The 16,177-nt window shown below is 44.1% G+C and overlaps 1 protein-coding gene across 13 annotated transcripts in view; it reads left to right on the plus strand.

The window, feature by feature from the left end:
• Positions 1-16,177, plus strand: part of LRMDA (leucine rich melanocyte differentiation associated) — a 1,018,367-nt gene that overhangs the window by 556,505 nt on the left and 445,685 nt on the right. For all 13 annotated transcript variants that reach the window (XR_013377862.1, XR_013377863.1, XM_077895121.1 and 10 more), the window contains one exon: positions 9,422-9,553. Coding sequence is in view for 11 of the 13 variants with exons in the window: in XM_077895121.1 (XP_077751247.1) it covers positions 9,422-9,553 (132 nt within the window). In the remaining 2 variants the exon portion in view is untranslated. The remainder of the gene's footprint in view (positions 1-9,421; positions 9,554-16,177) is intronic.

A 16,177-nucleotide genomic window follows, 5' to 3' on the forward strand; every position in this document is an offset into this window, starting at 1 on the left:
TTAGCTGGTATATTTCAACCCAGCTCCACCTAAAGCATACTTCACCTCATGAAGGGCACATTGAAAAAAATGTAAGAATTAGTCCTTCAGGGGATTTTTCCTGGAGTATCAGGAGGGGAGCAGTAGATAAAACACGAAAGAATTTGAAGATCATCTAGTTTGAGCAATATGATTGAGGACACACAATGAATGGATCACAAAGCTGTAACAGAGCGTTTGGATAAAGGATGCGGCAATGGTGTATTTCCCTTTCTAGATCTCAACCAGAAATTATTTAGAGGGACTTTAGCATAGTTCAATTGAAGGAGTACTGCACGATATGTCCAAAGGTTCTAAACATGGCTTGGTTACTATATATGGTTAAAGGTGAGCCACTTTACCTCTCTCATCATCAGTCACCTTCTGTGGAGGATAGAACACCTGAAAATTCCCCTGGTCTATGAGTCTGTGAAGAAGACCATGACAGGCCATATTTTACACAAATAGAATTGCAGCTTTGACATCGAGTTATAAGCTTTAAGAGGCCAGTGTGTTGACACGTGCCTTTTTTTAATGATGGAGATATCCCCATAGTTAGGGAAGCATTAAAGAGGTTTCACTCAGTCCCGGCTAGAGGATCAGAAAAAGGCACTGAGTTTAGCGTGATAGAGAATGACAGAGCTAGAACTCTCTGCTGCCCTCTTTCCACAAGGCTGTCTGGCAGGGGAAGAAGCAGCTCTTGGCTGCCTTTGGGAAAACCTCAGTTAAAAAGGAAGTAGGTCCAGTCGGATAGGCACAGAATCTGAGTAGCATATTAGAGTCACCAAATCTAATCTTCTATGCAGAAATCTCTTCTAAACATTCTCCTTGACTCTAACCTCTGATCGAGTACATATACTCAGAAGGCAGCTTAATCCTTTGGTGAACAGCTCTCCATTTCTGTAAGTTTTTATTTTTTTTTATTTTTTATTTTTTTTGTAAGTTTTTAAAAATTGATTCAAGACCTCTCCTTCCAACTTACATTATTTTCTCCTATTTGTTTTTGATTCTGCCTTCTGGAATGCCAGAGTCTTGGTACTTGGAAGACAACTAAGTCTCTTCTGCTTCTGGATAAATAATTTTGACTGTCTCCATCACTGTTTCTTAACACCCAGCTGCTTGGTCTCTTTCTATGGTACTTCTGAGTACCGATGCCCCTTTGAGTCTGGCACTCAGAATTGAAACAAAGCTCCAGGTGGAGTCACTTAAGGGCCAGTAGAGCAGGATCAGATTCACCTCTGTGGAGGCAGCCCCATTCTGCTGATTCATACTAAAACTTCTTTAGATACACTGCTCTTTATCCAAGGATCCCCCATCTCGTGTTTTGGGAGTTGTTTTTATTTAAAAGTAGTAGTTACTGGAGTTTTTTTCTGATTATAAAACATTTATTTACGATAGAAAATCTAGTAACTAGTGAACACTTTAAAAGAGAAGAAAAAAAAAACATCCTGTAAATAACCGTTACTCAGGAGTTAGTGGTTATAAATCTGGGCTCACTCTATCGGTATGCAGATGTATAAGTACCCCTATGCCCTGAAGTGTACGCGTGCGCGTATACAATTGTCATAAAGTCCTTGTGTATGAGATTATATATTAACAGCAGTTTATAAATTAGGAATATCTAACAGACTACTTTAATGACTCTTAACCATCACCATGGAGAACATGGTACAAATTAAAATTTGTACAGGGAATGGAGGGGAGACATAGATGACTTAATTTTCATGCATGAGTTTGTATATGCATGTGCTTATATGTATTATAACTTCACTTTAGGTACTTAAATAGAAAGCATGACAATTTTAATGGATCAGTAGATAGACATCTATAATATCATATTTAATTACTGCATGCTATTTCATTATACAGATATATCAACCTTTATGTAATCATTTGTCATTGGGCATTTAGGCATGTTTACATTGTTACTATAAATAATGCCATACTGAACATACACCATGTGCACTTCTTTGATATTTATTGAATAAATTATTGGATTTACTGGAGGAAAGAGTGATCGTTTTTAAGATTTTGAATATAAATTGCCATCCAGAAATGTTATAAAAGTTTCACTCTTCCGTTAGTGTTGAATTGGTCTGTTACTTCAAACTTCTGACAAGATTATGTTAAGATTTAAGGAAACCGTGTATTCGCTAGTTAAATGAAAACATCTTGTTTAATTTGAATATTTTAGATTCCTACTGAAGATGAAATTTTACCCCACCTTTCTATTATTGACCATGTACATACCTTGTGTGTTATCTTTCCATGTCTTTTGTTTTTCCTGTTGGGGCTTTCAGCTTTCCCTTAATGCATTTCAAAAGCTCTTTTAATATTAAGGATACTAAACCTTAGATTGTTAGATTGCAAATATTTCCTCCAATTTACATCTGCCTTTTAATTTTTTTCTTCATATATGTATTTTGGGAGTAGTTAGGCTTTAAATCTACATTTAGGTCTTTACATTAGATAATGTGAAATTTTGTCTTTTTGGGTGGAAACAATGGGTTGATTCCAACAGGATCATTTTGGATCCTACTGTATTGTCTTGAATAGCTTTCTTGGGCCTGGGACTCCATAAATGTGATAAATTCATCCTTAACCAAGTCATTGGCAAAAAACAGGACCAAAGTCCCCAGAACCTTCTCTAGGAACAAGCTGGGCCATTCATTAGTGCTCTTCAGTTATATTTTTGAACCAGTTGTGACTCTACCTAAAGTTGTCATTTTCTAGCCCACTTTTTGCTCTCCTATCACAAGGATATTTTTAGAATCATTTCAAAGTCTTTTATAAACCAGGACACAGTATATATCGTCGTTCCTAGTCAGTTGTCCACATTAACAGTCTCACAGAACTTGTCCTTAATGTACAGAAACTGCCTGTTTGATACTCAAAGGTATATTAAAATTATATACATACATAAAATTAAGTAAATATATATATATATCCTGTTACATATTATAAAGGATTTGAACTAGCTTATTAGAATTAACAAATAGATAATAAATAAAATATAAGGGCTATGAAAAAAGAAGTCTTAACTGTGAAGTTAGAAAGCAGATACAGAGACTATGGGATATTACTTTTTAATTTTTTAATTTTTAAAAAATTTATTTTTTTAAGATTTTTTTTTTTTTTTTTTTTATTCATGATAGAGAGAGAGAGAGGCAGAAACACAGGCAGAGGGAGAAGCAGGCTCCATGCCGGGAGCCTGATGCGGGACTCCATCTGGGGACTCTAGGATCACGCCCTGGGTCAAAAGCAGGCACTGAACCACTGAGCCACCCAGAGATCCCTAAAAATTTTATTTATGTTTAAAGATTTTATTTATTTATTCATGAGAGAGAGAGGCAGAGACACAGGCAGATGGAGAAGCAGGCTCCCTGCAGGGAGCCCGATGCAGGACTCGATCCCAAGACCCCAGGATCACGCCCCCAGCCGAAGGTAGATGCTCAACCACTGAACCACGTGTCCCTATAGCAGTTTTCTTAGTATTATTAAGGTATAGTGTGTGACGGCTTCCGACTTGATCGCACTTAGAGTTAACAAACACCTAGCCAACTACCTTAGATTTTTGACTGGTCTTGTCTTCAGGTCTCTTATGCCAGTGTTGAATTATTCTTTTGTGTAACTCAGAGATCATTCATCCTCATAGGGAGCTTAATACAGTTTTGGGGTGACTTTGACAAATCCCATAAGATATACTGTCATATGGTGTCAGTATTCACGGTCCTACACAGCCATGAGCATGTCTGTATTCATCAGTTTCGTAGATACTTTCATCGCCTATTAATATACTTATAAAGACTAATCGATTTAATTACTGAACATCTACCTATCCCTGGCTATGTGACCTGTATGACAGACAAATATGTAGAAAATCTATAGGCCCATCTGAACATATAGTACTATCTCTAGGAATAAGCTGTAGGAGATACTATATAGTATATGTAATATACGATCTCTAGTAATGTACTATATATATATATATATATATATAACCATTTACGTGGGATATAAAAAGAATTTTATGACAGAAAGAAAGACTATGTCTCACGTAGTGGGATTAATGGTCTTTCTAAAAGTGCTGCCCCTGGGCCATTTTCTGGGACATGAACAGTCCTATCGCAGCTGTCCCATTCTTTTTTCTTCCTCAACCCCATACCATACCAACTCTGTGTTGCCTGTCCTGTCCTTGTAGCTTTGGTCATGGCCTCTGTTGTCAGTTTGCAGACATTTCCCAAGGACCTGCCATGTGCCAGGCTCCACACTTGGCACGGCGGGGCTCATTCAAGAGGTACAAGGTGCTGTTCCTGCTCTCAAGGGTGATATTTAAATTATTTAACAACTACAGTGATCAATCAGGAAGATCCTGGCTGGAAGCAGGGTCCTGAGAGGCGCCAAGCTGTGTGGGGCATTAACCATTTAGTTGCTGGATTATGGAAAGGTCTGGGGATTCCAAGGGGGGAGGGCAGGTAACAGGAGGAGCATTCAGGGTACTCAGAGCCAGGATGATTTCCAAGTGGTAAAGAAGCTCTGGTGTATAGATTCAGACTCACTGATTGCCCCCTCTGCCTGTACGTTGACACTGGCCCCAGGGTAAATAGAGGGAGGCATCCTGGCCTCTGAAGGAATGGGAATGTAGGGATTGCCCTCCTAGCCTCTGGCCAGCTGCCCTGAGGCCTGCTCTTTGCCCCGTCCTTAAGATTTCCCTGTCAGCTTTTCTCTGAGCAGCTCATAGGCTCTGGGCTGAGCAGTAGTCAGTTGACAAAGGGCTATTGAGCCCTCACTGTGCATTTGACAACTTCCCAGGTATTTATGGAGGGTTACATTGAGATCCCTTTTTGTTAGGGGGCCGGGCAGACGGACGTCATCCCAAAAGACTGTTCGAGAGCAGACACCGGCCAACCCTTGCAGGCCGACAGGACTAGCCAAGGTGGTGAACATCAGACAGACAGGCTAGGTCCTCTAGAATTTCCATAGCCTCCCCATTTTATCGGTTAAAAATATGCACCTGGATATCTGGATAGATAGAGGGGGTAGGTGAAGATCTTAGTTCAGATCTGATTTTCTTCTTTGGTTTGAGAACATCCCGACTTCTGGTTCTGGGTGTGAGGCCAGCTATGGTTCCACAGAGAGAGACGTTTCTTCCTTGGGGTCTGTGGTTAACCGTGGCCCCATTCCTTGCCTGTGTCATGCAAGGCAGGAACATCGTCCTCCGTATAGACTGAGAACTGAGGAAAGAGGGATCCAGCCTTTACCACAGCTTATACCTCAGAAATAGGGTTGGCAGTTCTTGAATGGAGGGTTCGGGAGGTGTCCTCTGGTGGTTTTTCTGGCCAGATCTTTTGCAGGGTAAGGGACAGGAAGGGGTTGCTATGGATTAGTAGCTCTTCTGTCCCAAAGCTACCAGCCGTGCATTGGTCCTGGCTCTTCTCCTTCCCCACTCTGACATGCGGCTGACTTTTGGGGATAGAGTGAAGGCCGCTGAGCGTGAGGCCACCCAGGAGCAGCAGAGATTGGGGTCCAAGCAGCCACCCCTTTGTGGGGCCTGCTGCCCCGCCCAAGGCCCGTCCTTAGCAGCCCACAACCACTGGCCTAACTGGGAAAGGGCTGCGGCCGCCTGGTTAGTGCCGCTGTTTTTATAAGCTAATGAGGGCAGAGTGTGAGCCACGGGCAATGATGCCGGGATATTAACTGTGACAGGAAGCTTGATCATAATTATCTTAACGAGGATAGGGTTAATTACAGTGGAAACTTAAAAGTTCTCTCTGTTTGAATCCGCTAGAGCTGAATGCGTTGTGATGTTTTGTCATTTTGATATGACTTTGGAAAAGGCACTGGGACGCTCCCAGCGGCCTCGGTGGCTCCTGGGGGAGCCCAGCCAGCACCCCGCCAGCAGGTAACTGAGATAGCACCTGTGGGTGAGGTCACGGCAGCTCTCCTGCTGGGGAAGCAGGAGGCAGGCAGCCTGCCGCGCTTCCGAGGGGCTGATTGGGATTCAGAGCAAAGCACCTGCCTCAGGTAGGCCAGGACGCACACCGGGCCTGGTGTCCCCACCTGCCCTGGGCGTCTCTCTCCTGGGCCTGGCAGGCCTGTCCCCAGCTCCCCGTGCGGAGGTGAACCTCCAGCCCCTGACCCCGGCAGACCTGTGCGCCTCGCCTTTCCAGCGCACCCCTCAAACACCCGCAGACTGCAAACCGGCCTGGGGAGGTGTCACCTGGCATGACAGGCGCCCCTGCACCCGGGCTCTTGGGTCTGGGGTGCATTTTGCTGTCCGCACGCTAGGTGAGAGCCGAGAGATGGCAGTCCCATCACCTTTTCCTTGTAGCTGTCCCATTAAACAGCATAGACCTGTGTGGCTCTTAGGGCCTTGGTTGCCTCTTTGGGCAGGCCTCTTGCGTAGAGGGCCGTGGACGCAAAGGTCGACGCCCAGAATTTCTTTCCCCTTCTCCTTCCACGAAAACAGCAGCTGCAATAACAACAGAAGTCAAGTTTTTAAAAAGCAAAAAAGAAAGCATCCCCCAGGTGTGGGTTTGTTGGCCTCCACGCGCCAGCCAAGCCCCAGAAATGCTGTCTTCTCCAGTTTTACCCTTCAGTACGTTCTCGTTCTCAGTCTCCTGTCCCCAGTCCCTCAGCTCTGAATTTAGCTGATTAAATCACCAAGTGTACACGGCACTGATGACATGAAGACAGGGATTTATTAATTAGCAACCCCCCATATAACACGATTCCCTTTTAACTGAGCAGCTAATAACATTACATGGCAAAAAGAATCTTACAACCAGACAGGTGACGGGGGTGCGGGGGGTGGACGGGGGATTTGAGCCCCAACTTCCCCTACTCCTCTGTCTCACCAGGGAATTGAGCTCTGCCCCAGAGGCTGCCCCAGAGAAAGGCAGCTCTGTGGGCACTCCCTCTGGTGGTCTCCGCTTTGTCCCTCTTCATGCTGTGTCATTTTGTCTTTTGCCTAGCCCCCTCCACCCGGGCACTCCTGGAAGGGAGCTTTCTTTTGCTTGCCAGTTGCCAACCATTTGCTGATTCTCATGATAAGAGTATTATATTTGCATAACATAACTCGGGAACAATGCACATTTGGATGCTGCCTTTGACCGGAGCCCAGCTGATGTTTGTGCACAAAGGGCTTATTAGCCATCCATAAGGCGCCCTGAAGGGAGGTGGCCTCCACTCCCCTTGTGGCAAAGAGGGCCTCATCCTGAAAAGGACTTTGGGATCATCACTCATTAACCCCCACGGAGGAAGGGACTTCAGGAAAGGTCGAGGTTTCCCTGTAGAAGTCAGACTTGTTGTACACCTTGGCATATTTGCTCATCTGTCCACCCCCTGCGTCCAGAACACATACCACCCCCCACCCCAGACCCCCAACACACCCTCTAAGGTCACAACTACCAGAAAAATCAATGAATGCAAGGAGGAAGGAAAAGAAAGGAACCAACATTTGCTAGTGACATGTTAGGCTTCTTTTGTCTGTATTCCCTAGGATCCCGTGAGCTGGAAGCAGCACAGAGCAAGGGGGGTCACACGGGTTATTGACATGACCAAATTCACACTCCAGGTAAATGGCAGAGCTGAGACCAAGTCCCCCGAGTCCCGCTTCCCAGTGTGTAACTTGTGTTGTGCTTCCCTGAACCATGAGGAAGAAGAGAGAGGAGGAAGAAATGAAACACAATGACCCCACTGACCCCTCGGCCAAACTGTGGTGTTCGCCTGCCTGCGGTGGTGCTGGCCTGAGGGGTAGGGGTGGTCTGGGTGCTGGGCCCTGGGAGGGGGCGGGAATAGGACATGCCGAGGGAGCCTGGGGCTTTAATGACTCGCAGGGCACAGTACACCTCGCAGATATCGACTCCCTGTTTTGGGGTCTGCTTGGCAGAGGGTCCCACAAGGGCCGTGCGTGCAGCTGTCCGGAGAAGGCCTTGGTGCTCAAGTTCACAGTCACATCAGACGTGCAGGCCCTGCACACACGAGCAGGCGGGTCCGCAACGTACGTGCCATCAGTAAACGAATAAGTAGTGTAGACAACATCTCCCTGATTTGACACATTTTATAGAGTAGCCAGGAGATCCCATGCGAGTCCGCCCTCTGGTCGACGTCGTAGCTCAGCTGTCAGCCCGTGCAAGCTCAGCAGGGCTCTGGGGGCTGGCAGGTGAAGGCGCTGGGAGTGTGTGTGTCTGTGTGTGTCCCTCCACCGGGCGGCTTTCTTTAATTAACGTCTGTGAGCCGGGCTGGGGGGTTGGGGGGGGGCAGCACATGCACACAACGGCCCCTCAACGCCTCTACCCCCCCATCCCAACACTCCCAAGACCATAACCTTAAGAGTTAACTTCAGCTAAGTATAAAAACAAGGCTATTTTCCCCTTCCTGGTACTTTTTTTTTTTTTCCTCCTCCTTCTTCTTCTTCTTCTTCTTCTTCCCTGAGCCGGGTACTTAATTCTTTCAGATGCTTGATTATTTACTGCCTTGACATCTACATTGCTGCATTCCACGCTTCTTTCAAAAATAAAGTGAGAAATCCACTTTCCATAAATTAAAACCCTAACTTCATGCCAGGAAACCTTGAAACAGAAATCCGCCCCCCCCCAACTCCTTCCTGAAGCCACGCCCCCCTCCCCTCCACCAAAACAAAAACAGAAAAGAAAAAGAAATCAGGAAAGAGAAAGAAGCAGCCCTCTCCCGACTGGAGTGATCATGTGCTCCTGCAGATGCCTGGCCTTTGGGGGCAGCCACAGGGACACTGGGCAGACGCAAATTAAGTGATTAGTAAAGAAAAAAAAAAAGAAAAGAAAAAAGAAAAGAAAAAAGCAGAGTGTGTGTGTGTGGGGGGGAGCGAGAAGTCAACGGCAGCAAAGAGGGAGAAAGGAAGGCTGCCTCGCCTTTTCCTGGACTGTGCAGAGGAGAACCGCTAAGAAATGATACTTGAAGTTATATTTATTATTGTAAGAGGGGTATGATATTTCTGGGCAGGAATGATGGATGACAACTTAAATTTGTGTCCAGGGAATGAAGGTGAACTGTGACAGAGTTATTTATCTTGGGAATGGAGGTTAGGGTCAGCCGAGGCTGGGTGCCTGAAGGCACAAGACATTGACAAATTTATCCTGCAGGCCGTATCTGAAGCCCTTTGTTTTGGATCCTGGCTACTCACTAAGTGACCCTCATCCTTCATGTTGGCAACGCGTGAAGGATGCGGGGAGTGCCAGCGGCCCCTTCCCCCGCCGCCCCCACCGGGCTCCCGCCACTAATTCTTGTCATTCACTTTGCTGACAGGCACCAAGCCCAAACTATTCCCAGTCCTGAAAGGGAAGGTTAAAATATTTATTTCGGCTCATAATGGCCTCCCTGATTTAGTGCAGGATCATTTTTCCTGTTGCCTTTGTCATTGCAGGTCACTGGAAGGACTGAGCGCGTTCGGGAGCCTGGAGGAACTCATCCTGGACAACAATCTGCTGGGGAACGACCTCGTGTTGCCAGGGTTACCCAGGCTCCATACCTTAACCCTGAACAAGAACCAGATATCCTTGGCCCTGCCCGCTGCCTCTGCTCCCCCCCTGCCCCGCCTGGGCCCGGCCCGCACAAGCCTCCCCCCACCCCCCCGCCCCCCACAAATACCTGCGAAATGTCAAATGAGTTTTATGTGTCAGCTAAATTAAAGTATGTGAAATGCAGTCCATGGGCAGACAAAGCGTTCTGTCTTCTGGCACTCGGGACACTTCAGAGTAATTTATTATAGGTCATTCATAAATGAAATGCACCATTATATCTTCCTGTTGCTCCATTTTAGTGTAGAGATCTAAGTTATGGCTGTGAAGAAATCTTTTTAATAGATAAAAATAGAGAAAGAAAATAATGTCACTGCTGCCGAGAAGGCAGAGCCAGGCTCTGTTTGCTTGGGCTCGTGTGGGAGGGCGACCTCTGGTGGGAAGTAGCGGGTGGTGCCTCTCAGCAAACTTGGCCATCACAGAGGTTTCTGGAAGGCTCTGGTGCAGGCTGGGGAACAGGTCAGGCCAAGGAAGGGGGAAGGGGCAAAGAGGGGAGGTATGGGTGAGGCCCAGGCATAGCTCTGCCTTCTGCGCTGTGTACTGTCCTGGAGCGACGACAGAGGTCTTGCTCGGTTGCATGTCTTCTCCTGAAGTGGGTGAGGACCTGGGCAGCCTGGGATGAGGCCCCAGGGGCGTGACCTGGTCTGGATTGCATAGACAGGCTGAGAATGGACTTGGGAGCTTTCTGCAGCATAAGGCGCCTAATTCCGTAGTACAGTTAGGGCTTCCCGAGCTGCCACAGCGCCAGCTGTGAGGCGGGGAGTGTTGCCTATTTTGTTGACTCCTGTCTCCTTCAGGAGCAGAGCTTCGGTGAATGTTTGTGGGATGAATGAATGAGTGACTATCATCAGCTCTTCTTTATTGAGCACTTCTGTGGGTCAGGCACTTCACTGGCTAATTTTAGGTGTTTTTTTTTTTTTTTTTTTTTTTTTTTTGGCAAACCCTGGGAGAGGATCTCCATTTACCTAAATGAGGAAAGAGGTGAAGTTTAGATCCACAGCCAGACATTGACCAAAATGCTGGGTCTCAGATTTAGTCTGACCGTAGCCGTATCCAAAATTCTTTCCGTTCTCCCGGGCTGCTTCAGACTTGAAGTCCAGTCACTGTGTTTTATGAGTGAAACATTTCAGACCTAGAGTAGTTTAATTACTCGTTCATGTTCACATGATAAGTTAGAAGTAAAGGGATCAGGGCATTTGCCCTAGAGGGTGAAATAAAACCAGGTATATCTGTTACATTTACCATGTATGTATATGTCTGCTTTAAGAATGATAGGCCAAATCATTTCTTAGCCTCAGTTTATACTTCAAGTCATAAGACAGTATTTTCTTTATTGGATAAAATATGCTACTGTTGGCATTATAAGTTGGCACTTTGATAGAGGTAGAAGGAGAGAGCCCACAAGTAAATATCTAGTCTTTATCATAATGCAGTATTGATGGATTTTTTTTCTTCTCCTATCCTTTGGTCAACTAACTTCCCTAGTCATTGTTTGAAAAATTATTACAGTCTGTGTGTCTAATGGGTCCCTTGACTGTCTTAGGTGATCAATTGGGTGATATCCTCAAGTCAATCAAGAACAAAAGGATTATTAGAATAGAATTGGATGAGAGGGCTCCTCTTTGAGGCCCCAGTGGTTATGTCCTTTGCCCCACACCTTTGGACTTGGGTTTATGAGTCAGCATAATCATGTTTAGCTATGTGGCTGTGGACAGGTAGCCTCTGAAAGCCTCTGTTTCTCATTTTGTGTGTATGTGTGATGTCACAGCTTTCATTTGCCTGTTAGGAGAACTGCTTAAAAAAAAAGAACGTATGAAAGCCTTATTTGAATGTTGGAATCAAAGTGCCATGACAATGTGAACCAAACAGTTTTCTGCATGGGTGAAAACCCAGCTGCCTCTGCCCTTGGATATTGTCAAGTTGGCAAAAGAAGGAACAGTGTCATGAGAAGGACTTCCCAAATAGCCCATACATCAATGCACAAGGACTTTGTCTGACAAGTGCTGTACAAATGCTATTCCCAAATTCAATTCCTCTTCTCCCCTCAGCACACTTCCTGGCCAGTTCTCCGTTGCATTAATTGGTGCATACTAAGAAATGTAAGCTCATTTCAGCACAAGCCTGACAAAAGCAATTAAAAGAAGAGCACACCAACTGTGAAAGAACCTCATTTCACATAATCCCAGTTTGCAGATGAACTGGTGGGTGATTTTTTTTTTGTAATCAGCTTCCTATTTGTATAATAATCAATCAATGAAAAGCATTTGTTGGATATCTAAGTGTCCAAAATAGGTAGCTTATAGTATTGCTTTCCTGTTACCGCAGACATTTGAGGAGACATTGAGTAAATATTGCTGATTGATATAATACCTGATTACTCTCATTAGGTTAGACTAATAAGTGAGATTCATGCTTCATGTGAATTTGCTGAGCATTCTTGTCTCCCATTTTAGAGGGCTCATTTTCATAACTGGCACAGAATATGCCAAAAATGCACAGGAATTCCCTCTGGATTTTTTTTTTTTTTTAAGATTCCCCATGTAAGAGAGATCATATGGTATTTGTTTTTCTCTGACTTATGTCATTTAGCATAATGCCCTCAAGATTCACCTATGTTGTGGCAAATGACAAAATTTTATCCCTTTTATGGCTAAATTATATATTATCATATTATAATTATATAAAAAAGTATATGTCATAATTTTTTCATTCAACTACTGATGGACACTTAGGTTGTTTTCATATCCTTGACTACTATAAATAATGCTCTAATAGACACAAGAATGTAGAAGTCTTTTTAAATTTTTAAAAATTTTTATATTTATTTGTTTTTAAAGATTCCATTCATTCATTCCTGAGCGACACAGAGAGAGAGGCAGAGACCAGGCAGAGGGAGAAGCAGGCTCCTTGCAGGGAGCCTGATGTGGGTCTCCATCCCAGGACCCAGGATCTGGGATCACACCCTGAGCCAAAGGCAGATGCCCAACTGCTGAGCCACCCATATGCCCCAAATGTTTATTATTTATTTTTGAGAGAGAGCATACACATGGGGAGGGGCAGAAGGAAAAGGAGAGACCAAGAATATTAAGAAAGCTTTATGCCCAGCATGGAGCTTGCAACAGGGCAGGATCTCACAACCCTGACATCATGACCTGAGTCCCCGTTAAGGGACACTTAACGGACTGAACCACCCGTGCACCCCCAAATATCTTTTTGAGTTAGTGTTCATTTTCTTTGGATAAATACCCAGAAATTAAATTGCTGAATCATGATGTATTTCTATTTTTGATATTTTTAGGAACCCTCTTATTGTTTTCTGTAGTGGCTGCATCAATTTACGTTCCCAGTCACAGGGCACAAGGGTTCCTGTTTCTCCACATAACACTTGTTATTTCTGGTCTTTTTTTTTTTTTTCTTAAAGAGTTTATTTATTTGAGAGAGAGAATGAGTGAGAGAGAGAGCACAAGTGCGGGAGAGGGGCAGATGGAAGAGGGAGAAGCAACTGCTGCCTGAGCCGGGAGCCTGAGATGGGGCTCTATCCCAGGACCCTGAGATCATTACCAGAGGCGAAGGCAGATGCTTAACCTACTGAACCACCCAGGTGCCCCTCTGGTCTTTTTGATAAAAGCTATTTTGGGGCATCTGAATGGCTCAGTCGGTTAAGTGACCAACTCTTGATTTCAGCTCAGCTCATGAGATTGAGCCCCGTGTTGGGCTCTGTGGTCAGTGGAGAGTCTGCTTGAGATTCTCTCTCCCTCTGCCCCTCCTCACCATAAAGGCACTCACTCTCTCTAAAATAAGCTTTTTAAAAAAAGTCTTTCTAACACGGGTGAGGTGATATCTCATGGTTTTGATTTGTATTTCCCTCATGATTAGTAATGTTGAGCATCTTTTCATGTGTCTATTGGCTTACCTGTATGTCCTCTTTGGAAAAATGTCTATTCAGATCTTTTGTCCATTTTTAAATCAGATTGTGTTTTGCTATTGATTTATGTGAGTCTTTCATATATTTTATTATTATTATTATTTTTCTTGAGAGAGAGAGAGTGAGCAAGCAGGGGAAGGGGCAGAGGGCAGAGAGAGAATCCTCAAGCAGACTCCCCACTGACCAAGGAGCCTGATGTGGGGCTCTATCTCACAACCTGAGCTGAAATCAAAAGTCAACTGACTTCACTGAGCAACCCAGGTGCCCCAGTTCTTGATATATTTTAGAAATTCTTTGTCAGATATATGATTTGCAGTTATTTCTTCCCATTCAGTAGGTTGCCTTTTCATTTTATAGATGGTTTCCTTTGCTGTGCAGGAAGTTTCTCATTCCCTTCCCTCTTTTTCCCTTCAAGCTTTTATTTAAACTCCAGCTAGTTAACATACAGTGCAATATTAGTTTCAGGTGTACAATTTAGTGATTCATCATTTACACACAACACCTGATGCTCATGAAGGTGCACTCCTTAATCCCCCTTACCTATTTCAACCATCCCCCTGCCCACCTCCCCTCCAGTAACCATCTGTTTGTTCTCTATAGTTAAGAGTGTGTTTCTTGGTTTGCTTCCCCTCCCCCCACACACCCATGTTCATTTATTGTTTCTTAAATTCTCCATATGAGTGAAATCAAATGGCATGTGTCTTTCTCTGAATAACTCATTGCACTTAGTATAATACTCTTTAGCTCCATCCATGTTGTTGCAAATGGCAAGATCTCATACTTTTTGATGGTAGAGTAATATTCCATTGGATATATGTTTCTAATTCTTAAAGGAATAAATTGGGCTAGAGGATGGTTGTGTTCTCGGTGTTGCTATCACAAGAAATTAGCAGGCCTTTTGGCTCTACAGTGCTGAGAGATTTTCTTTGTCATTGGTTGAGTCTTTTTCCCTTTTCATTCCTCAGCTTCTTCAATCTGTAGCAATAATGCTGAGAAGGAAATGGTGATGGTGTGGGAGGAACTGAAGCCAAAGGCAATGTGTAGCTGTAAAGCTGGCCAGGTATATTGCTGTGCTGATGGGAAGTACTTTATTACCAGTAGATTAAAAAGATACTAGTTGGCTCTTTCAGGATGCAGCATGACATCTGTCTCCTCTGGTCTTTTGATGTGATCATGAAGATTGGCTTGCTTTCCCCACATACTTGACCCAGAAGTCATAGAATGAAAGCCAGGTAAAAGCAAGAGTAACACCATATGGTATTCTCGTAACCTAATACTTCTGACTCCACCTTTTTTGCCAACTGACTCTTCTGTTGTCTTGTGAAAATACTGCAGACTCTTTTAACAGTTACTGTGTTCCAAATTACTATTGCTGCTCCATGAAATGCCTTGGATTTGGACTCTGTGAGCTATGCTGTGTAATAACCTACCTAAAAAGTTAGTGGCTTACAACAACAAATATGTTATTTGTTTATAATTCTGTATGTCAGCTATTTGGGCAGGGCTCAACTGGATGGTTCTTCCATGGATCTTGCTTTGGGTCCTTGGGCAGCCACAGTTATCTGGAGACCTGGCTGGGATTGGATGCTCTGAAATGGCCTCACTTATATGTCTGGAGGTTGGTCCTGGTTGTTGGCTGAACAGTATGCCTCCACTAGGCTAGCACAGGACTCTCCACGTGGGGCAGGTGTTCCAAGAGCAAAGCCCGAATATACAAGTACTTTTCAAGCCCTATTTGCATCTTAGGTTGTTGCTTCCCTGTGGCCAAAGCAAGTCACATACCAGATGTAGAGCCAGTGTGATAGGGGACTATACAGGTCTGTATACAAAGAGGCATACCTCCTTCCTATAACAATCCTACACACGGGCCTTGATGTCTTATCTCCTTAAGAACTTATGGCATATTTGTAGTAAAGAGAGACCTAGAATCAAGTAACTGTTGACCTTCTACAAAGATAAGTATGAGTTCTTTCTAGAAATGGAATCGTATTTTAAATATATTAGAAAGCTTACTGTTAAATGGAGTTCTACCTGAAGTTCTTCTGCAAAGTTTGTTTTGGTTTTAATTTTTTTGTTTTTGCATATGTAGAGTTTTCCATTTGGTTTTACTCTCAATGAGGTATGTCTGTCCAATGCTCTGTTATTGGACTCTGTGAACATGGATTATAGGCTGCTTTTATCCTTTGGAAGGAGGGACTGTCATATAGTGATCAACAACAGGCTCTGTGGACAGACTTCCTGGGCTTGTATCCTGGCTCTGCCACTGGCTGCATGTCCTTGGACTAGTTAGTTACTTAACATCTAGATGCTTTGCTTTCCTCTGCAAAATTGGAACAATAACAGTACCTGCCCTATAGGTGGTTGTTGTGAGGCTCATTCTAAGTTCTACATAAGGGTCACTATTATTGCTATTATTATCCTAGAGAATTGTGTAAGCTTACTTGATCTTACTTGGGCCACATTATGACCAAGACCAGAGTATAGATTTAGAGTGTTTCTTTGACTTTTATAAGTTAATGTTACCTTCATATCATTCCGTGAGTTGAGTACCATTTTTTATGAAAAAACTAAGAGAGTATGAATTTTGGAAATGACATAGATGATCGGTGGTAGGGCTCAGTCTAGAACCCAGGCATGTTGATTCCTACGCCCAGATCCTGAAACCTAAGGGAGGGAA

The sequence above is a fragment of the Canis aureus genome, chromosome 4 (assembly GCF_053574225.1).
Source record: "Canis aureus isolate CA01 chromosome 4, VMU_Caureus_v.1.0, whole genome shotgun sequence".
Classification (NCBI taxonomy): domain Eukaryota; kingdom Metazoa; phylum Chordata; class Mammalia; order Carnivora; family Canidae; genus Canis; species Canis aureus.